Here is a 22,942-nt window from a genome sequence, read left to right on the forward strand (position 1 = left end):
TTTTGCTGCTCAATACTGTATACATAGTAGTCTATGCCAATGGGATTAGAGTCTTCCATAACTCTACTGAAGTATTTAGATCAGATGTTGTGTGACATCTGAATCCCTCCTCAAACAGATACCAATGTGAGATACAAAAGAAACCCAGAAGACAGTGGAATTCACCACTTCTGTTTTATGTGATTCAGTGAACATGGTGTCTGTCCAGATGATCTCATCAGTCAGAAAATGAAAATGATCTAAACAGGTTTTAGGGTGGAAACCAAGAGAAACACTGTCAGCCACTGACCAAACCCACACTGGCCAAAATTAACACTAGCCAAAATGACCCTAGGAGGGGTGGTTCAGGAGGGGGTTGCTCTGCATCTTTTGGCTGCTGTTGGATATCATGGTGTTCCACAGCCTAGGAGGATTTCAGACCCCGGGAGGCAGCCTCACAGACAGGCCCATGTACAGCTGAGGTTGCCTGATAATAACCCCACGTGCTGCTTGCTGTCGTCATTACGTTCAGCTGCCATTGACACAGAATTCATAACAGACCAAAGTGGCAGTTATGTTCCCAGCACCATTTTAATGTGCCAGGAAAAGGAACTCCTTCAGTTCTCTGCCAACAGAGTGGGCTGTGACCATTCCCCTCCTGGAGAATGTTCACGACTGTGTCCGCAGGTATAAGAACTGGCATATAAACTTCATAAACAGGGCTTGTCTACTCAAACAGCTGTTTTAGAAAACCATGTATACTGGTTAAGGATGGGTATTCCAAGGAAAATGTTTTAAATCCCTGCCTTCCCCCCTCTCCCCTAATTATTTACCGACCTGGCCCACAGTAATGTGAGCAAAACGCCACGCTGAGTGGCCCCCTGTGGAGGGGCGGAAGGTGTTGGGATGCAGCCTAAAAATGGTCTCTCCACAGCAGAGTCTGTACACAATGACGTATCTTTTAGTCCCACCCACAATGCAACGCGGACAAACCCTGGAAAGCGACAAAGAGGGAGTCCAGCTAACAGCGGATAGCAAACAACATAAAAACAAAAACATGAGTATTATATGTAACTAAATATGTTACCGAAATCGAGTGACATTGTATCGTTTAGAAACAGTAAGGGTTAGCTGCGTCTCAGAGGAATTATTCGTTAGTTAGCTAGACTGGCTGTATTTTTCTAAGGAGCTGTTTGGGAAGATCGCAGCACAGCAAACGCGTCGCCGCTTTGCCCATACCAAACAGTGTCTAAAAGTTGATCGGATAAAACTAATAAGTCTAATTTTGGGTTTAATCGGAGCAGGACCCCACAGTGTGATTTATGCTTGGAAGAGAAGTGAAAATAGAAGTTACTGACTGTCTCTCTAAAAAGATAGCTAGCCAGCCAGCTAGCTAGCTGAAGTGAACAGTAGAAACGTCAGTGGTGAGCTAGCTAATGATAGCTACAGTAGGCAGCCGCATAGTTGTCATCTAGCTAGCTGGCTATAATGTATAGTATAGCAATCGACCTGGTACGTTTTGGTAATACAGCTTGCTAGCCAAATAGATACCAAAGAAAAGTTTTTTCACGATATATTCGAGCTTCACGGGAAGGTGTTACATTACTAAACTGAACATCGGCGTCCAGATAGCTTGAAGCTGTTGTTCAGTGAGCGGTAACGTATACGGCAACAACACTGAATAATTCACTGGAGTAAAATGAGCTCTGTAGAGCAGCCTGCCGCCGCCAACAAGACCAGCACCGACGACGATGGCATGTCTTGGTGGTACAGATGGCTTTGCAAGATCGCCGGTGTCGCTGGTGGAATCTGTAAGTATGGCGTCTCACCTCTGCCCAGTCGAAAGCTCACATATGTCTACTGTTCACGTTGATCATACATTCATATTTGCGGAGACACACATTCATCTGCTAATGTGTTTGTGTTCAAGCTGTTAGGCCCTCAACGCCGCGCAGATTTCACGAATAATGATGAACGCTCCAGTCCTTCTAGTGATATGACAATGGGATGCATTGTTCTTTGGCAGAGGCAGTTGACATCCAGATGTGAATTAAACACATGTGACTTTAAATATGCTACAGTCCAGAAGAAATTTGGTCTTGAGGAGGATCTAGTGTTTTTCACTGTCCACGTTTTGGTGCCAAGCAACAAAACAGTCCTGTTCATTCAGTGTCACACATGATTTCCCAGTTACCTATACGTTCTACACCAAGCCATCAGTCACAGAAGAGGGGTTGGTTTTCCACGGGTGTAGAAAAGATGTTGACTAGGGCAACTGAGTGTCTTACAGGATCTTATCAAACTACTTATAATTTGACTCTACCACACCCAACCTGCAGTGTCCCAGATGTCATGGAATCACGGAGTCTCAGGTTAGGATAGAAACACAAAGTGCCTCTTGCATCAGTGTCCGTTTCCACACCTCTAGGCTTTTGTTCCTGGTTTGCCCTGATTTTTACACAACAGATGCGATCTCCCCATCCAAACCAGTGTCAGTCCCCCCCACAGATCTACAGTTCCCCTGAGCCCTGATGCTTAATAAAGCCCGAGGCAAAATGACTCCTCTCTGGGGTCACTGGGAAAGGCACAGGAGTCAATATTAATGGATAAACAATCCATTGGAGACACTGCTGTTATCAGAGAGGCGCTGAATCAAAGTCCTACTGTGATGTGAATGACAAATAGATAGCATCTCATGGAATCGTAATGGTGATTTACTGTGGGCTCTGCAGTTGGCTTCATCCCATGCATAACAGACTTTTTTGTGCATTGAAGCTTTGTTGCTTGAATCACCACAGTAATGGAGGGAGAACTGTCCCAGTCTTTTCTAAATTGCAAGGAAAAAAAACAGTGTTATGCTCTGTGTTTTCTGATAAGCCTCTGCTGTCAATGTGGAGATCCTATCTGGTTTTTCTAGCCCTTTGAGAACAAGAGAAGGTAGAATTGGTTGGGAATTATATTCACGCAGTGAATGGGCAGTCTCTCATTCTTTGGGCTTTTCAGTGCTGTACTGTCTTAGTGAACAAAATGGTCCCACATCGGGGAAGGCCGCAGCTGAGCTCTTAATGGTTCCCTTGATTGTCATGTGCTAACAAGATTCCTTTCAGAGCAGGGACTCCGCATCCTTCAACTGCCACTCACACCTTCTGTAAATTCATTTGTTTTGTTTTGTGTGGTGGTTTTGTTGATTGCTCCCAATAATTGCATGTACAGTCTGTCACTGAGCAGACGCTCCTATCCAGAGCAATGTACGGGATGTGATTACATTTAAGGTTACATTTACGTTTTTTTTTTTATTTTTTTTATTTTTTTACATTTTTCACATCCAGCACACACCCTTATCCAGTGTAGCACACTTACGATACGAGCACATTTAATGGTATGTTTACAGTTTTGACATCCTACAGAAGCTATTATCCAGGGCGATGTACAAGATGCGAGTACATGTAACGTTAGACTTACATCCAGCAGATGTAATTGCAGTGTCTCACTGTCCTTTCTGTTTCTTCACATTGTGCGGTAAAAAAACAGAATGTATAAGTGATATCTTCAGCTAATTGGGCCTATGATGCTGCTCTCTGCAGTATTGCTCCCCCCATTCCCTTGCAGTGATATTGGAGTAGCTCAGCTGTATCATATTTATGGTTGACTATGCAAATTCAGTGTGCTCTGAATAATTGGAGATGCTGCCAGGTTGGAAAGTATACAGGCTGATATGCACTGGGTCAGTCCATTTATTTTAACACTCTCTGCATCAATGTGATATGATGTTAGCGATTAGTATGATCCATGATTGCATCATACATTTCAGTCAAGGTGTAACAAATGCTGCCCTGGGTGGCGTTTCCTGAGGATTTTTTTCTGTTGCCAAAAATCAGGTCTTGGCTGGTTCAACACAGACCAGACCTCTCTGGATTAGAGTTGCATAATGGAGCATCCTCAATTTCATTTAACCTCAGCCAGTAAATACACTTTTGAAATGACACCGCCTGAAGCCTTTGATTATCTCCGTCACCACTTTTTTTTCCAGCTGTGAAATTGATGCCTGTTTTCTCACAGGGAGTCTGAGAGCTGGTACTGGGTTGGAGTGCCTTAATGTGTGAATTGATCTGGTATTTCTGAATTCCCAGTCACCACACTGCTTTTAATATACTGATGCTTTGGCATTAAAAATGTGCAGATTTAAGCCCTCATAATTCACAATTGATCTTTAGATTGCAGTGGCGTTATTAATGTTTGGAAAAAATTCCATTCAGAGTGATCTTCCAGGCGATAGTTTGACTAAGCAGATGGCACTGCGTTGCCTGTGGAATGGAAGACAGTGGAAATGCTAATGGGAGACTGGAGAAATTAGTGTTTATTTTGATTGAATTGTGCATTGTGTGGCTCCCTGCCTTTGTATGGTTAGTAATTTGTCTGTTTTACGGTGTACACACAGATTTTTGTTTCAAGAGAAAAATATGTGTCAATGAACAAATCCGACCAGCCAGGAACAGATTTAAAAGCATATATTAATGCATCATATGTCCTTTCAGCGAATGTCTCATGACCTATGAATGCATCAACAAAGTAGTGTTACAGTGAGTAATTTTCAGTGAGTCAATATCAGTAGTCTTGATGGGCACTGCATTTTAAGAATTGTGTGGAGACTGTAAGAGAACATGAACGGACAGCCTGTGTTCCTCCCCTCAGCCTGTGCCATCGCGGGAGTGTGGAACTGTGTCACCGTAAACCCCTTGAACATCGCAGCAGGCGTCTGGATGATGTAAGTATGGACTCTGAGCTTTGCCATCAGCATGTGCTGCACTGATCAGCCAGCTATTACTGATTAGCCTATACCATTTTGTTTCCATGTAATTTTTTTTTCTGCAGCAAAGAGGCATTTGTTAGTAGACATGGTACTAGGATAAATACAACGTTTTGGTCTTCTGATGTCAGCAGAAACAATTACGTTCCCTTTATATCCAACATATTTGCAGAAATATGCTGTGCTACACAGTGAAGAAGTTTCCATTCAGCATTTAAGGTTGGAGAAGTGTTTATCTGTATCACTTTTAACGTAGTTGTTGGAGATATTCAATTCAATTCAATTCAGTTAATTTTTTTTGTATAGCGCTTTTTACAACACAAGTTGTCACAAAGCAGCTTTACATTGTTCCCAGGCCTGAGACCCCCTGAGAGCAAGCCTCAGGCAACAGTGGCAAGGAAAAACTCCCTATCAGGAAGAAACCTTGAGCAGAACCGGGCTCAGAGGGGGGGCCCATCTGCTTCTGGCCGGCACTGGGCAGATAGAGTTAGAGACAAGTTATGCAGTGTACTTAAAGACATTTACGATTGACAGACAATAGTAGTTAACAGCAGAGTGATTATAAGAATGTCTCCTAGGATGCCCGGTTCTTGGAACGCAGTTGGCTTTGATGGGCAGGGCAGCGAGGTAGCAGGACTGGAAAACAGGATGAGACGCTTGGGCTACAGCTCCGGACAGGAGCCCAGAGCAGGGATAGGAAGCAAACAGAAAACAGTGGTTAGTGGATGATAAGAATGGCAGGGATGTAGAACAGAGAGGCAGGAGAGGAGGGGCAGAGAAAAAGGTGTGCAACAAGGAAAAACCCCAGCAGGCTAACATTATGGCAGCATACCTAGGGTACGGGAGGCAAGGGACCGGCATAGTCTTGAGGGCGACCCTAAGACAGTCAACACCAGATCACGGCACAGGGTCCATGAAAGCAATGACCACTTAGTCCACCAGAGACTCTATGATCCATGCCAGCACCAGGCCATGTCCCTCAGCTGAAGGATTTACAGTATAGATATGTTTTGAGCCTAGACTTAAAGGTGGAGAGAGAGTCTGTTCCCCGAATCTCGGAGGGTAAGCTGTTCCGCAGGAGAGGGGCTTGATAGGAAAAGGCTCTACCGCCTACAGTAGTTTTTCCCACTCTTGGAATGATGAGAAGCCCGGCATTTTGGGAGCGAAGGGCTCTCCGCGGAAGGTATGGGTGAAGAAGTTCCTTAAGATAGGGGGGGGGGGGGCAAACCCATTTAAAGCCTTAAATGTGAGAAAGAGTATTTTAAAAACGATCCGGTATTTAATAGGTAGCCAATGGAGAGAAGCCAGAACTGGGGTGATGTGCTCAAAGCGTTTAGTTTTGGTTAAGACTCGAGCAGCTGCATTTTGCACCAGCTGAAGGGGTTTTAATGAGACGTTTGCACATCCTGACAAGAGGGCATTACAGTAGTCTAATCAGGATGTTACAAAGACGTGGATTAGTTTTTCAGCGTCGTTAATTGATACGATTTTCCTGATTTTAGCAATATTTCTCAGATGGAAGAAGGCAGTCCTAGAGGTGTTAGTTATGTGAGTTTCAAAAGAGAGCTCGGGATCAATAACAACACCAAGGTCTTTGATGGCTGCACTCGGGGCAAGGGAGACACCATCAAGGTCCAGTGTAAAATGAGTGAGTTTGTTCCTGATTGAATTTTGGCCTATGACCAATATTTCGGTTTTGTCTGGGTTAAGGAGGAGAAAGTTTCGGGCCATCTAATTCTTTAGATGTTCTTTAGATGATCTGTTAGGCAGGCCTCCATGTTTGAAATATTCAGAGGGACATCGGGTTTGACTGATATGTATCGAGAGCGAGAGAGATATCAAAGAGAGGAAACGAGTAGCCCATATTAGACTAAGCTAACATGAAGAAATGACAAAAAATATAATTAATAAAACTGATTTATTAATAACATTTTAATAAAACATTAACAGGATTTTAAAACAGAATAAATAGCTAAAATGAAACTTAAAAAGAAATGTGTGTGGAACAATTTAACAGTCTAAACCATGATACATACACAAAAAAACAAATGACAGAACATTTTAAAAAATTATTTAGAATACAATTGCATTTAAAACACAGTAGGCTACTTTTAGAAACTTAATTAAAACTTGCATTCCTTGCCATCCCATGCACGTAACCAGCTATGAGGTCACCGAGGTCTGGACCTCGGTATTTTTTTTAGAGCTAAAAATAAAATTTGAGGCAAAATACAACTGGATAAAAAAAAATCAGTGGTTGAGAACTTCTCCTCTGAGACGAGTGCATGCTTAATTCAGTTTAGAATTGTTATTTAGTGTCCACTGTGTGTGAGAGTTGGGAAGCTGCGTTTTAACCGAACGCAAAGCGAAAATTTTTTTCGCTCTGCTGAGAGTTGGGAATATTTTTACGAAATATAAGACAATTGTTACAAGGTAAGCTACTTACCCAGTTGAACTTCAGAAATGTCCTTGCGATTGTCCCGAGCTAAAGTTGGCCAGTTAGGAACATTAATTGCAAAAATGCGATGGTTGGGTAAAAGTCACAATGCCAACGGAGTGCCAGTATTGGTTCATGGTGGTTATGCGATGGTTGGGGTAGAGTGGTAGTCCAACGTTGTACCAATCATTTAGCCCATTACGTGACCGTTGGGCTAATTTTACCTTTGAGGAACCAGCAATTTAATGAAAAATATAGCAAATGCTAACTGAAAACTATGAGAATCTTAATAACGCTGATGAAAGCATAACGAACCATGTAACGTAACACGCATGCTACATAGGCAAAGTACAATGCATGTGGGAAGCTAATTAGCTGCAAGTCAGGTTGCACATCAAATCTGACCAAACATTTAAGGCAGCACGGCTTCGACTTGAAAGACTGCACAGTGTTTGGTTTCTTGCGATAAGCAGAATCGGAATCAGAATCGATAAGCAGAATCGGAATCAATAAAATTCAAACGATACCCAGCTCTAATTATGAGGTTGGATCGGAGCCCCCAGGTGGTTGTGTTCTGTGACTGGTTGATGGAAGTGGAGACTGTCATCAATCATGTTTGCATGGAATGGAAATGAGTCATACTTGCTGTCTCAGGGTGATGCAGGAGCATCAGTAAGAATAACGGGTGAAGGTAATGTAAAAAAAAAATACCTCAAATTGCACTCACTGTTTGCTGAAGAAATGAGCTTTGTTAAGATGGTTGGGGGAGTGGAGCAGTTACATTCCTATCTGCTTTAGTCCTGGTAACTGTTTTTTATGAGACTATGTGATGATCTGATAGCCTGTTTGTATATGACGTCATTTACAGTTTCTCAAATTGATCAAACCGAGAAGGCACAAGGAGCTTTTATTGAGTACCAAAAGTAGTTGAAATTGACCGAAAAACGCCAGCAAAAATAGCTTGTGAACCTTCATCTGAGGTCGGGAGGAGCGGAGTTGGATAATGGGGACATTCTAAAATGCTTCACGTGAAAAGGCTTAACGCGGTTTAATGTTCCAAAACAACGATCAATGATCACCACATTTCTCTTGAACATGTCTTGTCATAAACACAATCTCTTCCATTATTACCTTCTTCCCATTAAGCAATGTCTCCTTTATAAAGTGTGTTTGTGGGAAGTGTTACCATCCATGACAATATGCCTGCCCTCTTGCAGACAGTAACTTTAGCAGTTGGTTCTCTTATTTTTTTTTATCTATGTCCATATGATTTACATGCATGGTTTGATTAATGTCTATGTGGAAGTACATGAAATGTTAATTAGTCTTATATGCCTTATGATCTCTTATTTCCTGTTGAATTTACAGTTCACCTTCACCTCTGCACTAACGTTTTTCACTGCTTCTCAGCTTGAATGCCTTTGTGCTGTTCCTGTGTGAGGTCCCCTTCTGCTGTCAGTTCATCGAGTTTGCCAACGCCGTGGCAGCCCGTGCTGACAGACTCAAGCCCTGGCAGAAAGCCTTCTTCTACTGCGGGTAAACATGCATGCTCACAGGGTTCTACCCCTGCCTCGCCCTGACACCCCAAGAGTCAGTCTTTCAGTTCTTACAAGCATGTGCCCGCATTTGCTGGAAGATTCTTATACAGAGCTTAGAGAACGCACCCATCGTTGCCCGAAACAGGCCTGTTGTACATTCATGATAATTATAGTCGGTCTGAAGCTCTCTTTGGTCTTACAGCCATTAGGATGAGAATAACCAGAGCCAGGCGTTCCTCCTGTTGCCTGTTAGGATGTTGTAGCATCCATGCTAATGCTTCTCATTTATGTTGTGTGCAGGATGGCACTCTTTCCCATCTTCCTAAAGCTATCTTTCACTACGCTGTTTGGAAATGCCATAGCGTTCGCAACAGGAGTGCTGTATGGCCTGGCATCCCTGGGGAAGAAGTGAGTGCAGCTCTTCTTTTTTTCCTGTTAGAGCTGTGAAATAAAACTGAAGGTTCAGAGCTACTCAGGCATTCTTATGAAATGCATGCCATCCATTGACAAGTGGCACCTGATCTCATAGGACAGTCTGTTACAGTGGATTTAAAATGTCTGGGGGTCACCGAGAGTGCACACAGTAATTTAATATTTCATCCTTTGAATATATTGTACTCAGTAACTCTGCCAAAAATGAGAGGTTTCATCCACTAATGTTCTCTCTCCCTCTCTTTTTTCCTCCTATTTCAATTTAATGCAATTAATTTTAATTAAAATAAAATCAATTAAACATGCTGTATCAACACAACTAATGTATGCAGAATTAACTTAACAATATAAATCACATATTTAATGATGAAAATGAACTAAAACTGACGTAAAGGAAAATAAAAAATCAACTAAATTTTAACAAGTCATTAATAATGTGAATGATCTGAGTATTCACAGCCATACTAACTGTTGTAACCATTACCAGAGCAATAACAAATGGCACTAATAGTTCAGTGCAAGCCACTTAAACCTCAGTCATTACAACTGATGTGTTTCTCCCATGTGTCCTCCTCCACCCCCACTTTCAGGGGGGATGGTGTGAGCTACGCCCGGCTCCAGCACCAGAAACCAGGGGATGAGGAGAAACTAACAGGGACGACCGATGTGGAGGCGCAGTGACCTTGCCCCTGAGACCCATCCCCCGTCTCCCCACACCCCTCCAGACGCAATGCACCCAGCCCCATCTTCTCTCAGCTGCTGATCCTACATACTAGTACATTACACTGAATAGCTGCTCATGTTACTTTATCTTGGATTTCCGTTACTGATTTTATGCGCTAAACTGCACCTTCTGTATTGCCTGTGGTGGATCTGTGGGAAGTTGTGTATCTGGAGAGAAAGTTTTACCAGTCATGTGTGGTGCTCATTGGGAAAACATGCTTTTTTAAATGAAACTGTGTTTGACATTGCTAAGCTGTTTGTTGTGTTGTTTTGCTTTGTTTTGAGGTGTTTGAGAAAAGGGCATTGTATTCCTCCAACAGATTCAGTTTCTGTATTCTTCAGGTTTCCTGTGATTTTTCTCCAAAGGTGTTGAAAATGTAATCGAAATTACTATTCTAAATTCCCTCATGGTAAGCATAAATGGTTTGAGCTTGTTGGTGGAGACATGTGAATGAGAGTTTTGGTGGAATAATCAGAAAAAATTCTATGTAATATATTGTAACCATGGCTACCTGTTCAGCTAGTGTAAGTACATTTTAGTTGTCTTTCTTTGGTCTTCAAAAGGCAATGCATGTTTGGGTATGAATACCCACACTATATTAACTACAGCAACAGAATTGTAAGAGCTTTCTCAGTGCATGGGTGAAATGTAGTTCTGAACCAATGTCTATTTTGTGAACTTAAGTCTCATTTGGTACTCAACTCAACGGCCAGTGGTGAAGCAGAAGTTCGCTGGCGGGTTTTTCTTTCTGGTATAGAAACAAACAAATGATAAGATGTCAGCTCGCTATGCAACTCCAGAACTCCACCTGGCCAATTCTTTTGTCTCATTTTTACATGCTTAATTAGGCATTCTGCGGTGTTTTGTGCTTTAAATATCCTTGTTCTCATGCAGCTTGTTTCGTTAAGGAATATTCTTTCCCAGACTTTGATGAGGCAAGCCTTTTTTTGGTTCTTAATTCAGGGACTTTGACTTGGTTTTTGTGTCTGTTGTCTTTCGGAATAATTCTGGCCACATTGTCCTTCAGGTTGTTAAAACATGGGTGAATGGTGAATAGAAACATAACACAGAACTGACTGTTTGCACCTACTGGCTACTGGGTAGAGGCAGACAGTGAATCTTTTTTTTTTTTTTTAACATTCCTACTGTCATGTTGTCTGCACTGTGTACTTTATACTTCTGTGTACCAGAAGATGGTAGAGGTGTTTGCATCACCATCTTTTACAGCAGAAAGAATGCAGAAGTGACAGAGTGGCTCCTTAAACAACCGAATCACCTTCCCGGCTCAGTTCTGTGTCCCCTTGCAATGAAATGATATTTGTGCACATTGATGATGACAGCCCTTACAGCCACACAAGATAATGCACCAGCATGTGTTCAAAAACATGATACACACTACCAAAACGCCAGCAACCAGCATACCCACAATCAATACTACAGCTCAGTTTCCAGAAATTGTGTTCATAATTTGCCATTACACAGATAGTTACCAGAGATAGACATATATTATGTGATTTCATGTGTGACTTCATACAACTGTGTACAGTGTTTTAGTGTGCAGTTTTTGTGAAGTCGTCTGGAAAATGCTCTTGTATCAGTACATGCTGTGGTACACATATTGACAGTATAGTTCTAAACTGGGGGCAGCAGTATAGCATAGTGGTTAAGGAGCAGGAATTGTTACCAAAAGGCTGCTGGTTCAATTCCCCCCTGGCGCACTGCTGCTGTACCCCTGGGCAAGGTACTCAACCCACAATTGCCCCACTAAATATCCAGCTGCATAAATGGATAACATTGTAAAAAGAAAATAAACTGTAACTGATGTAAGCCACTCTAGGCAAGAGCATCTGCTAAATGCCAGTAGTATAATAGTTCTGTCTTTCTCAGCATATAGTGTGCACTGTTTTGATTGGCTGATGCAACGTGATATTTGGACCAATCAAAGCTCCGTACACATCTGAAAGAATCCCGGCTTTTTTTTATTGCTACCACCACCAATACTTCACCCTCCACTTCCTCCTCTTCTGCGTTCGGAGCCTTGAATTGCTGTAAACGGTGTGTGTCTCCATGTACCATTTCATAGTAACATTAAAAGGGCGAGTTCGGTTTGTTCATTTTTGTTGCTTTGTTTGGGAATAATGAGTTCAGAAATATTATAATGTTACTAGTACATGTTTGCTCATTGTTTTGTTTTCCTGTTTGAAAAATAATAAAAAAAACTGCCTTTGTACATGATCTGTTGCCTTTTCTCACAGCAGGACAGTGAGTCTATGTCTGAGTTTATTTTCATAATGAGATGCAAAAATGACAGCAATGCAGTGCAAAATGACTGTACTAAAGAGCATTGTCATCTTCATCGACTGCAATAAGATAATTTGATGCTGGGTTGTTGTGTTTCTGTAAGAGGGGAAACTGACCTGCATCATCTGAGGCAGAAACCAGCTAACTGTCTAAACAGGCCAGATGCAGTGCAGCAGGCCTTGAGGGCCATAATTTCTTCTGTTTACAAAGTTCTCCCAGAGTGTAATTAAGGATGTGTTTGCACAAAATGTGCATCATTATGGTTTTTGTGTGTCTTTCCCGCAGTCCCCCTTATCTTTAATGAAGTGTGCTTCTGTGTTATGGTCTCCAGCTATTCTCATTGGGATCAGCATTTGATTAGTAGAATTACTACTGCTGTTATTAGTGGAATTACTGCTGATATTCCCAGGAACCGGCAGTTAGATGGAGATAAGTCTATCGATAAATCTACAGTGGTTCTATGAAATTAGACTTCACATTCAATTAAGTATGTTTTATTATAGTCTTGTAATGCATGAAAATGTACATAATGGTAATATGACTATTAACCTCTTTATTCCAGGGTAGCTTTCATTAATTATTTTTTGAGCCAGAGATGAGCGTGAGTGGTGGCAGGAAATGTGGGTAATGAGTCTTTATCATGAGGGATTAAGGCTTTTTCTCTGAACTCCCTGGCACCCCACAAGGACTATGTCAGAGACAGCTCTGCATGGTACAAGTTTGTGAGTGTTGCTTGTACTCATCTAATGGTACAATTTCCAACTCCTGCCTTTTCCCCCGCTTTCCTACCTCATTGAGAAGATGGACTTGGCAGTTTCACCTTGGCATGAATCTCCTCAGTACAACACTGCTGTCAACATTGTAGTTGCATGTCTCTTTCAGACAAAATGTGCAGTCATGCATTATTTGCACAAGGTTATTTTAACATTTGTTCTGGCTGCACTAGGTGACATAGATGAGTGTAACAAACCCACCCCATAGTGTCATCAAACCTGCCCTTTTGTCCTGGGGCAATAATCTCCCTTCAACAGGCGAGGTAAATGCAACATGAAAATAACGTAGTGAATCTCATGTGTAAGTAGATTTGGATAAAAGCTTCTGCAAAATGAATAAATTGCACTACCAGTAACAAGTAACAATACAAGGTATGTGCAAGTATGATCAAAATGGTCATTATCACTAATCGTAAAACGACTAGGCCAGCAAGGCTTTTGTGAAAAACTGAACATGCCCTCCCCGGGTCTCAATTTTCAGGGTGCTGTTTGCAGAATAAGGATACATGAAAACGAAAAATAAACTCTTAACATGGCATGAAGGAAATGCAGGTTTTTGGTCCCAAGAGCTAGTGAGAAACGCCTCGCTCCTAAATTAAATTCAAATGCATTGCTGTCACCAAAAGTACAGGCAGCAGGCAGCAGTGCAGCATAGTGGTTGAGGAGCAGGACTTGTAACCGAAAGGTTGACGGTTCAATCCCTGCTGGGACACTGCCACTGTACCCTCGGGCAAGGAACAAATTGCCTTAGTAAATATCCAGCTGTATAAATGGATAACATTGTAAACAACTAAGAAATGTAAGTCGCTCTGGATAAGAGCACCTGCTAAATAATGTAATGTACAAGACGTAGCTGAGACAAACGCAACTAAAATGGATTAAGTTCATTTAATTAGACAGAGTTCTCCCAAGAGAGTGCAACTGCAAAGTGAATTTGTATTTTTAATGTTTCAAGGGTGTATTTAACATACAAGGATTCACCATGCTCATTTAAATGTATTTGTGCACTGATGCTAAATTTAAATGGGTGATTAACAAACATTACACGTTTAATAAGTGTAATCTCTGTGTATGTTTCTGAACAGAGCTGACCGTTTTTTTTTTTTTAATAAGTTAGCCATACAAACAGGAAGGGGGCACTGAGTGGACAAGCTGATCTACATAACCAAAAGCAGGATAGTATGGGTACAAAACTTTGAACTTGAAGACATATTGCAATCATCTCCTGGTTCATGAAGACAATGGTCTATTACATTGCCCACAAGTAGAAGGACATGTACACTGTATGTTTACATTGACCTGTCCAAATCAGTTACAGTGAGGGTCAAAAACTGTCCTAATACATACTGGTTGTAGTCAATACTGTACCAAACAAGCAAATGTAACAATAAGAATACAACAATAACCACACAACTTCATTGTTAAACATGTTTTAAAACATGATAATTTTCCCATTTGACATTAAAGGCAAACTTAAAAAATGACAAAGTCTCTTTGAAAGACTTAAAACGATTTCATCTCAACAAAGTTATAAAGCAGGTTTGTTTGAACAGCACATGAAATGGACATTATTTTATTTGCACTCAGGAAGAACAACCACATTTATGGACAGACTGATACTCCTTTCTGGCTCTACCATATCCTGAAGTGTAGAGTAGGTGTGAGGGCTCTGGATTGGTAGTGTTCGTGCAAGCACTGCTTCTGTGTGGCAGCATTCCTCCCTATAATCCATGTGAATCTTGAGGTGACTGTGAAAACACACTCTACACAGAGAGTGAGCATAGTCCGGAGAAGGTTCAATTTGATATCAGATCAGCTCTTGCTCTCAGATTTGCCCCCGGGAGCTCGGGGTTTCCTCTGGGTCTTTTCCTCTGTCGATTCCTTGTTTTTGCGACTGACTTTGATTGCCATCTCCCACTCCTTTTTCACTAAAGTGTAGAGCCGCATGGTTGCCTGGGCATCCTGCACCTGTAACAAACATACAGACACTGTTGAGATAGTCAGGAACATAAAAGAATTAATAATTATATAAAAAGTACTGTGTTAGTATAACTGGTCATCTTTTTGATTGATGGCGGAAAGTGGAGAGCAGTTCTTACGGATGAATGTTCACCCTGCTGAACTTTGACATGGAGTATCTTCTCACAGAGAAGTTTAAGTGAGGGGCGACCACTCTGAGAAAAGGAACAGGGAGACAAAAAAAAAAAAAAACACAGATACAGAGGTACAATCATTTCCATCATTTGTCAAAATGTTTGAAATGCAAGGTCCTGGTATGACATAACAATTTAATTCTAGTATCTGTCCCAAGGAGAAACAATTACCTTTACAATTTTCTTAAATGGTTTATACTTCTGGGTGTCTCTGATTTTCTTTTTCGGGTGATCCAGTAATAAAATCTGAAAAAAGACGATTAGCAATATGCACTTTGTGACAAACTCCACACAAATACAGTGTACTCTTTGTAAATTACAACATGAAGCACTAATATACCTTGAGGTCGTTGTGTATAGCATGACCAACTAGTATTCTCCCCTGTAAAATATCAGCCACTTCTTTCTGAACAGTCTTCACATTTACTCCTGCAATAAAGAACACATCATAAAATTTCAAAACTTCTTTAAATGTTATGGTTCTGTTTTATGTTGCAATAGCCTTTCAACCACTGATAAATATATATTCAATTCAACCTTGTATTTATTAACTGTGAAAGTGATCCAAGACTTGTGCACGTCTGACAAATGAGACACTAACCATTCTTGATGTCCTGTGGCCGAATGCCACTGACCGCTGTCCTGTAGTCAGTCACTCTCTCTGTGGGTTTTACATATTTGTCATAGATGCACTTTCCAAATTGGTTTACGAGTGACACTCGAGCTACAATGCTGTCCTCTCCCTCAGGTCCAACTCCAACCATTTCACAGTCCATGGCCACTGCTTTGGTTAGACTAGATCATAGAAAGAAGTGTCAATTTAGCAAACCAAAAATGAAATCACCTATAGACATCAGTGCTGAAAGACATCTAACCTACCCCTCAAATGCATTTTCCTTCACAAGAGCGCCTTGTGTCCTCTGTTGGTCTGATGTCTTGGTGCCCTGCCTCTTGCGTATTATGTCTGCTGCTTCTGTCCCCACGGTGGCCTCGATATCATCTGGGTCCACGTCATCAAACCAGAGATCTTCTCTGCACACCAAAAGCAAATGAGCCGGATTAATCTGGGCAATTTCCCCTGGTACCCAAAGCACTGTACATTACAGTTGCTAAGAAAATAAATACATTTATATCAATAACATTTAAATTTGCTAAGCAAGAGAGGCTATTAATTAGACCTACTCAGTTGGTTTCTTCACAGCCTCTTCCGCAACTTTCTTCTTTTTGTTCTGCTGTTCACTGGTTTCTGCAGACATACTATCATCTTTATTTTTCCTTTTGTGTGTCTTGGACTGTTTTAACCCACTGTGTCCCTTGCCATTCTCTTGGGGTTTCAAGGACACGGTACCATGTTTGGCCATTTTCTCCGTGTACACCTGTGCAGGTTTGACATTCTGAGTCTTGCTAGGAATGTGGTTGGGAGGTTTCTTCTGAGCATTCTCTTGGGTTGATCTCTGCTCCTCCTCGGGCTTGTTAGTTTCGGTGTTTTTCGCCTTGGTAGTCATTTTAAACACCTGAAAACCAAAACAGTGAAATATAGAACACCAGCAAAAGGACATCATGCAGAAAGATGTGTGTTAAGATTCAAGTGTGTACACATAACCGTAAAACGCATTCAAAATTTCAGTACGGATCTGTGTACAGTAGAGTATGTTTTAAATATTTATGTTTAAACTTACCTCTTGCAGTGCTTTCCAGTTGGCTGAGAACTGTTGCGAATCCTTGGGTGGAAGTGCAAAGGTGTTTTTATCGTGTCCTTTTGCCGACGGCCCCTTTTTAGCATGTTTCCAAAACTTTTTTTTCTTTCCAGGTTTTGTGGCCGTCTGTTGAGATTTCGACTGCAGCTCACTCGTAATGACAGTCGAATTAGACTTGCTCGGCTTTACTTTAGACATCATTCCTCTGATTACCAGTCCTAAGATCTGTTACTCAACGACAATGTGATCTCCAACGCCAGGCTGAAGTTTTAACTTTTCTCCCCCGCTACAATCGATCCCTCTTGATACTATTCAGTATTCGCATAACACAAATCCAAGACGTGAATGTGGCTTTGTTTCTGGTTGTAGGCTGTCTGACACATTTAAAAATATCTATCCAGTTAGTTAGTCTAGCTATGTCCCGTAGCTACACTCAAGTCCACTTGTTTATTGGCTATTTGGTTAGCAGGCCAGTTAACTAATGCCTAACACGACAGCTAACTGGTTAACTGACACAATACGTTGCGCTCAGCATTATTTAAGTTTATGTCTATTTATTACTATTCTCAACATTAAATTTGCACAATGACACATGCAAACACCTTACCAGCCCTACTTTACTGTATACTCCATGCTGCCATACTACCACGCTGAACCTTACGTCCGGAGTTGTGCAACAGTAAAAGGTGTCCCACTAGAAACATGTTTCTGTTTCTTGAATATTGGGTCCGCTCAGAGTACCGACGAAAAATACCGTAAGGTTCTTATGAGACTGTCATGTCATTTCGTTGTATAGAGATCAAACAAGAAAAAGTCAATGAAATTTCAGTTTAAAAAGCAAAAAAAAAACACAAGGTTAAATAATATCGTTATAGAAAACACTGGCATGACGTTGGAAGTAGTCTAAAACTTGCATCCAATAGATGTCACTATTCTCCTTTTTTTCCCCTCTGTCCGGTACACATAATGGGAAAATCGACCAGTAATGCAATAAATTGAATTGATTAGTATTATGATAAAATTTACATATCTTACTGGCACGTTAAACGAACACCTAAAAATGCAGAGTGAATTTTCATCTCCCAATATATATGAAATAACTATTGTGTAAAAATGCATTCTATACTGGCGAAAACGTTAACCAGTCCGAAAATGTTAATTGGAGTATTATTCATGTGATTATACGTTGTTACTAATTATATATGAGTGGCACACTGACTTTTTCTATAACGTGAAACCCAGTCAGAAGACCTCTAGACAATAACACTAAATGAGATCCATGCAGTGCTCTCAAATGGACAGTGAAATGATCACTACTGCGTTTCCAGCTGTTATTGTTATTTTATTATGTTTTATAAATATTAACAATAAAAGCAGCAAACTCTAAACTTATACTCATTGTCATATCCAGAATTCCACCATCTTGGCTTCTGTTTTTCCTTTTCAAAATGTGGGTATTATCACTGTTTCCTTCTTTCCATGTTCTTTTGCAGAACTTCAGTATCTAAGCGGTGCTGTCTCCACCGAAATATATTCATAGAAAACATGTTTACAGTCACGTATCACACATTTTCCATTGTTTACTTCCATACTCAATTCATACTTAAGTTTTAGGAGTAGCCTGCCATAAACAAATATTGTGGCGGGTTTTATTTACCTCAGAGATTTCTTTGCACAGTTTTGTTAAAAGACGCACATCGACAGGCAAACGTTAACAGTGTTTTTTAACCTCTCTGTAGTATGGGTTTTCTTTGCAGGCACGTGCATTATTTGTGCTGGAAAATATTCATCTATTACCGGACCAACATAACACGGTTGTTGGGGGTGATTATCTAGTTGTTATTATGTATTTGGCAAAAGGTAACAATCTAATTAGCCAGACATGACCACACGTTCATTTCGGTGATGTTAAGTAAATACGGCCATATTTTAAACCATTGTCCAGGCAAACGCCTCCCCCGTATCGCTTCATCTCGCTGCATCTTTTCTGTCGCGCAGTGCACGCGCCTGTGCAGCTGTCATTGGCTGAGGCGGGTGCTCGTGCGCTGCGTTTGAAGATTATGCTGCAGCTCTTACTAGCCATTTTGCGAAGACAGAATGAGGAGGTGAAAGAACCACACTGAAGAAGGAGAACAAACGTATCTATCGCAGCACACAAAAAACCCCAGAAGAACCCACCGCTGTCCTGACTGTTGACACACCCGTCCAAACCGTGGATTATTACGAGGAAATCGCCTTGGAACCATGAGCTGGGGGACAGAGCTATGGGTAAGTGTGATTTTAGGTTCGTTGGCTAGCGTTAGATAGGGGCTTAAGAGATAACGGTTTCACAACACCGTGTGGCGCGTGCGACAGTGAACGTTAGTTAGCTCTCTACCGAATGGATACGGTGCCAAATATTAGATGAGACGATTTAACTTGCTCTTTTAAAATGAATACCCTGGGTATTTTGCTCTAGCCACCGTATCGATACAGTTGTTCACCCAACATGTATGCTTGCTTGCGAGGAACACTATAGTACAATATTGCTAGCTAGCTATCAGGTTAGCTAGCCAGCTATAAAATCTGGCTCTGCGGGTGGCTACAATAGCTCGCCTTTTAATGTTAGCTAATGAATCAATAACAGGGCTTTTTAACTAATTCAGACTGTACCTAACGTTCCCAGACGTTGCATGTTGTCTCCTGTCTGAAATAATAACGGTTGCTATTACAAAGATGGAGAAATACCCACATGGAGCATTTGGACTGAATTTAATTTGGTCTCGCATCAATATCTAACAAGCGATGTAGACTAGTTACACAGCTACCTTGCTGGTTCTGTGTATGGCGTTAGCTAACCAGCTGTAACTCGTGTAGCTGGAAGGCTGCCTATAGAAAAGTTATATAAACGTAGAAATTGTAAATTGATAAACTGTTTAGGTAGCTATCTTGTATTTAACAAGCGTATATAACAGATTTTACCAGTGGTAGCATTTTGCGTTATGGTGGCGAGTAGTCAGGGGTAGCATGCAGGCTATAAGCACTATCAAAATTTGGCCAGCTAGCTAGCTGTCTGTCTGTCTGTCTACCTAATATTTATGTTATAAATGCGTTCATATTACGCGTGCCGCAGAAAGCTTTATAATGCACAGCAGTGCACCAGCTACATTGCTCCCTGCATAAAAAGAAAAATCGAATGCATTGCTAACTGGATATTAGTCTCTCCATTGTGATAAAGAATAGAATTATGCAACGCATCGGGCCAATGCACAAAACTACAATAACTACAGTGAAATCGTTCAATCTAATGAGGTCTCACAGTTTCAGTTTTAATTTTACTTAGAATAAACTTGTATTATTAAAACTAAATGATTGAGTGGCGCAGACTGAGAACAAATCCTAAAATAATTTATGAAAAGAAACTTATCTTACAGTGACGAGGAAAATTTCGGTTCGTTCATAGTTCCAGTTAACACAATCTCAACAGGTAATGTAAAGGGAGTATTCATACAGTGTTTCGACAACTTGTGTCTCATGCAGTACTGTGCAACTAAGTTCAGTTGACTACTTCGATGTCTTAGAGACGGTTCATGCGAGTTTTGGCAGTGTGGTGCAGGTTGGTAAGAAAGTGTAGCAAGGGCCCACCTGAAATCAATTCTCCATTATATTCAATTGACAAAGCGACAGTGACAGGAAGTGTTGACCACTCTGACGAAGTCCTAGCCAGAATATCACATTTGACTTGTCGAAGGCCACCACAGAAAACGGTCGTTAGCACTCGATAAGCAGCTGTGTGATGTAACTGCACGCCACGTGTAGGGGAGATACAAACGAAGGAACGATTTATTTGAGTTAAACACCGTGCAAAAGTCTTGACACATGATCCCACGCATTACAGAGGGGAAACTGCGTGGAATGCAGCGTGTGTGTTGATACAGATAGGAGACGTGACGTGAACCTCAGATTGCACCTTGTGGTGTGCCCTGGAAAGACACTGCTCGCAATCGTGGGGCAAGCAGTAAAAGCGTGTCCAAACTGCATTTTGACAGGCTTGCAGAACGAGGGGATTTTGCACTCTGATGCACTAGAGGTGTTCGTAAAACTGAGTCACGGACTCTTGGCCGTTAGATTATGGAGTGGCTCGTTGTAGCAGTTCTTGCAAATGACGTTCTCGAGGAAGGGCAGGGCAGCGTAGTTCGCTGCAATGAGCGCACCTTCTGTAACCCCACCTTACGACAGAATCATTAGTCATAGACATTTTAAATCAAATACACATCTGAAGCCTGTTCTGGATGGGACTGTATGTATCCTAGACATGATACACAACGCTTCAAATTATGGAGTGCACCATCATATATTTTTCAGACTAGCCCTTTACGTTTTATTTATTTTTTTGCAGCTGCTTTTTTGGAAAGCAGTTCACAAGTGCAAGTTTTTTAGAGACCTGACAAACCAGTAGAATGGCAGACTCCAACAGGCAGCCCTGGGTCTGGATGGACACGATACTTTTTAAATTTTGCCTCACTGTCAATCCAAACAATGTTTGCCTGGCTTTGTTTTTGTGGTCTGTTGTCTCTATGCATATGCTAAACTTCACTGGAGAGGGAGTAATCTGGTGGAGTAGAATTCCAGAGCGCTTACTCACTGTCTCAGGCACAGGTCTGCTCCGTCCATGTGTTGTAAAACACAGCGCGGCATGGCAGTAGGAAGATTACAGGATTGCTGCTGCTATTTTATTGCATGCTAATGAGAAGGAGTGGTCAATGAAATTTCCGCCTTTTATTTCAAAATAAATATGTGCTCCTTTTCTAAATCATCGAATCACTCATGGCGTCATGACTCAGAGGAAACGCGACTGAGCTAACACTTCATCCAACCGTATTTAACAATTATTTACATGTTTAGGAGGCGCCTGAAGCCTAGTGTGACTTGCAGTGTAGTTAGATGATGAATAGAAAGCGTAAATGTACGGCTGTAGGCATACAGTAATGCATGACTCAAAAATGGCAGCAAAACAATAATTACTATAATAATATGCTGTCACTCACGCATGCTCACCCCAGACTGCAGCACCAGGTGATATACAGCTAGAGGAAATGTGGATGGTTGTGGATGTCAGCAGAGGAAATGATGATGATGTTTGGGTGCCATATAAATGCATGTCTGCAGATGTCTCTCATGCAGTCATTTCAAAGAGCCTTTGTGGCTGTTGTTAAAACGTGCGTAAATAGGATGTAATAGACCTGTGCCGTAGCCTCATAATTTGGCAGCAGGACCCCAGTTTGGCCCCCTCGGGGTGTCGCTTCCGAAGCCAGAGATGTTTTGAGGGGGCATGCTGTGTCCCTCTCTTCCCACAGCTGAAGCCAATTTTAGCAGAAGGGGCAGAGGGTCTGGAGATGCTTTACTCTGTGAAGTTTTTGAAAGGGAATGCTCGCACTGTAGGAAACCAGCAGTGAGAGAGTTATGTTTTGGTCAGCCTTCATAAAGCACACCACACGCTGCTCCTAGTTGATTCAGGAAACATGTTGTGTTTAGACAAACATGCTAAAAAAGTAAGTGAGGAGTGTTGATTCAAAGAGTTTGGTATAATCAGATTCATAAAAGATGTAGTGAAATTGTTTCTAATTGTTTAACTCAGCATTCCATTTTGGGGCCTCTTGGCAATTATCCAGATCCTGCTTATTATAAATAAAAAAAGGATTTTTTTATTGTTATGAGAGGTTTAGAAATTGTATCTCTTTAATCATAATCACAATTATAGATATTTAAATCTGTTATAATAGTTTGACATTTTTACATTTTTTAGTTTTACATTTTAACCTATGCACATGTACCAGCTGTTAATCTTTTTTGTTCTCAGTTGATACATTTAGAGATTATAAGCATTACTTTGATGTTATTTAGGTGCTAAGAAATTATCAGTGTAATATGATGCAGTCAGTACAACTCAAAATATAACATCATCTAAATGGACAACTAAGTTATGTGCTGTGCTGGACACCCAGAAGTGCTTAGAGATTTGAATATTCTGTAAGTCCGTTTACAGGTGCATTTTTTAATTAATTCTGAGTTGGTCAGGAGGACAACAGTATTGTTCTGACCAATGAGACACAGCTCTCAGC

At 41.2% G+C, this 22,942-nt stretch overlaps 3 protein-coding genes across 3 annotated transcripts in view; 2 read left to right on the plus strand and 1 right to left on the minus strand.

The window, feature by feature from the left end:
• Nucleotides 1-970: 970 nt before the first annotated feature.
• cacfd1 (calcium channel flower domain containing 1) lies at nt 971-11,620 on the plus strand. Its single transcript, XM_036530041.1, has 5 exons — nt 971-1,790; nt 4,672-4,744; nt 8,634-8,759; nt 9,062-9,169; nt 9,784-11,620. The coding sequence occupies exons 1-5, from the start codon at nt 1,679-1,681 to the stop codon at nt 9,872-9,874; spliced, it is 510 nt and encodes a 169-aa protein (XP_036385934.1). The 5' UTR covers nt 971-1,678; the 3' UTR covers nt 9,875-11,620.
• Nucleotides 11,621-14,532: 2,912 nt separating this feature from the next.
• rexo4 (REX4 homolog, 3'-5' exonuclease) lies at nt 14,533-17,515 on the minus strand. The gene is made up of 8 exons (XM_036529549.1): nt 16,824-17,515; nt 16,327-16,658; nt 16,024-16,176; nt 15,746-15,939; nt 15,485-15,573; nt 15,316-15,390; nt 15,091-15,165; nt 14,533-14,959 (listed from the first exon to the last, which is right to left on the minus strand). The coding sequence occupies exons 1-8, from the start codon at nt 17,040-17,042 to the stop codon at nt 14,804-14,806; spliced, it is 1,293 nt and encodes a 430-aa protein (XP_036385442.1). The 5' UTR covers nt 17,043-17,515; the 3' UTR covers nt 14,533-14,803.
• Nucleotides 17,516-18,791: 1,276 nt separating this feature from the next.
• Nucleotides 18,792-22,942, plus strand: part of LOC118778003 (formin-binding protein 1) — an 87,176-nt gene continuing 83,025 nt past the window's right edge. The window contains exon 1 of the mRNA XM_036529298.1: nt 18,792-19,109. Coding sequence (XP_036385191.1) covers nt 19,086-19,109 — 24 coding nt within the window. The 5' untranslated portion in view covers nt 18,792-19,085. The remainder of the gene's footprint in view (nt 19,110-22,942) is intronic.

The sequence above is a fragment of the Megalops cyprinoides genome, chromosome 5 (genome assembly GCF_013368585.1).
Source record: "Megalops cyprinoides isolate fMegCyp1 chromosome 5, fMegCyp1.pri, whole genome shotgun sequence".
In the NCBI taxonomy this organism is placed as follows: domain Eukaryota; kingdom Metazoa; phylum Chordata; class Actinopteri; order Elopiformes; family Megalopidae; genus Megalops; species Megalops cyprinoides.

Bases quoted from the DNA above. Each gene is read 5' to 3' on its own strand.
- cacfd1 (XM_036530041.1), top strand. From the start codon at position 1,679: ATGAGCTCTGTAGAGCAGCCTGCCGCCGCCAACAAGACCAGCACCGAC. The intron at 1,791-4,671 runs GTAAGTATGGCG...TCCTCCCCTCAG, and splicing joins CGGTGTCGCTGGTGGAATCT to CCTGTGCCATCGCGGGAGTG. The intron at 8,760-9,061 runs GTAAACATGCAT...TGTTGTGTGCAG, and splicing joins AAAGCCTTCTTCTACTGCGG to GATGGCACTCTTTCCCATCT.
- rexo4 (XM_036529549.1), bottom strand. From the start codon at position 17,042: ATGATGTCTAAAGTAAAGCCGAGCAAGTCTAATTCGACTGTCATTACG. The intron at 16,659-16,823 runs GTAAGTTTAAAC...TTTGGTTTTCAG, and splicing joins ACTGGAAAGCACTGCAAGAG to GTGTTTAAAATGACTACCAA. The intron at 15,940-16,023 runs GTAGGTTAGATG...TCTATGATCTAG, and splicing joins AAGGAAAATGCATTTGAGGG to TCTAACCAAAGCAGTGGCCA.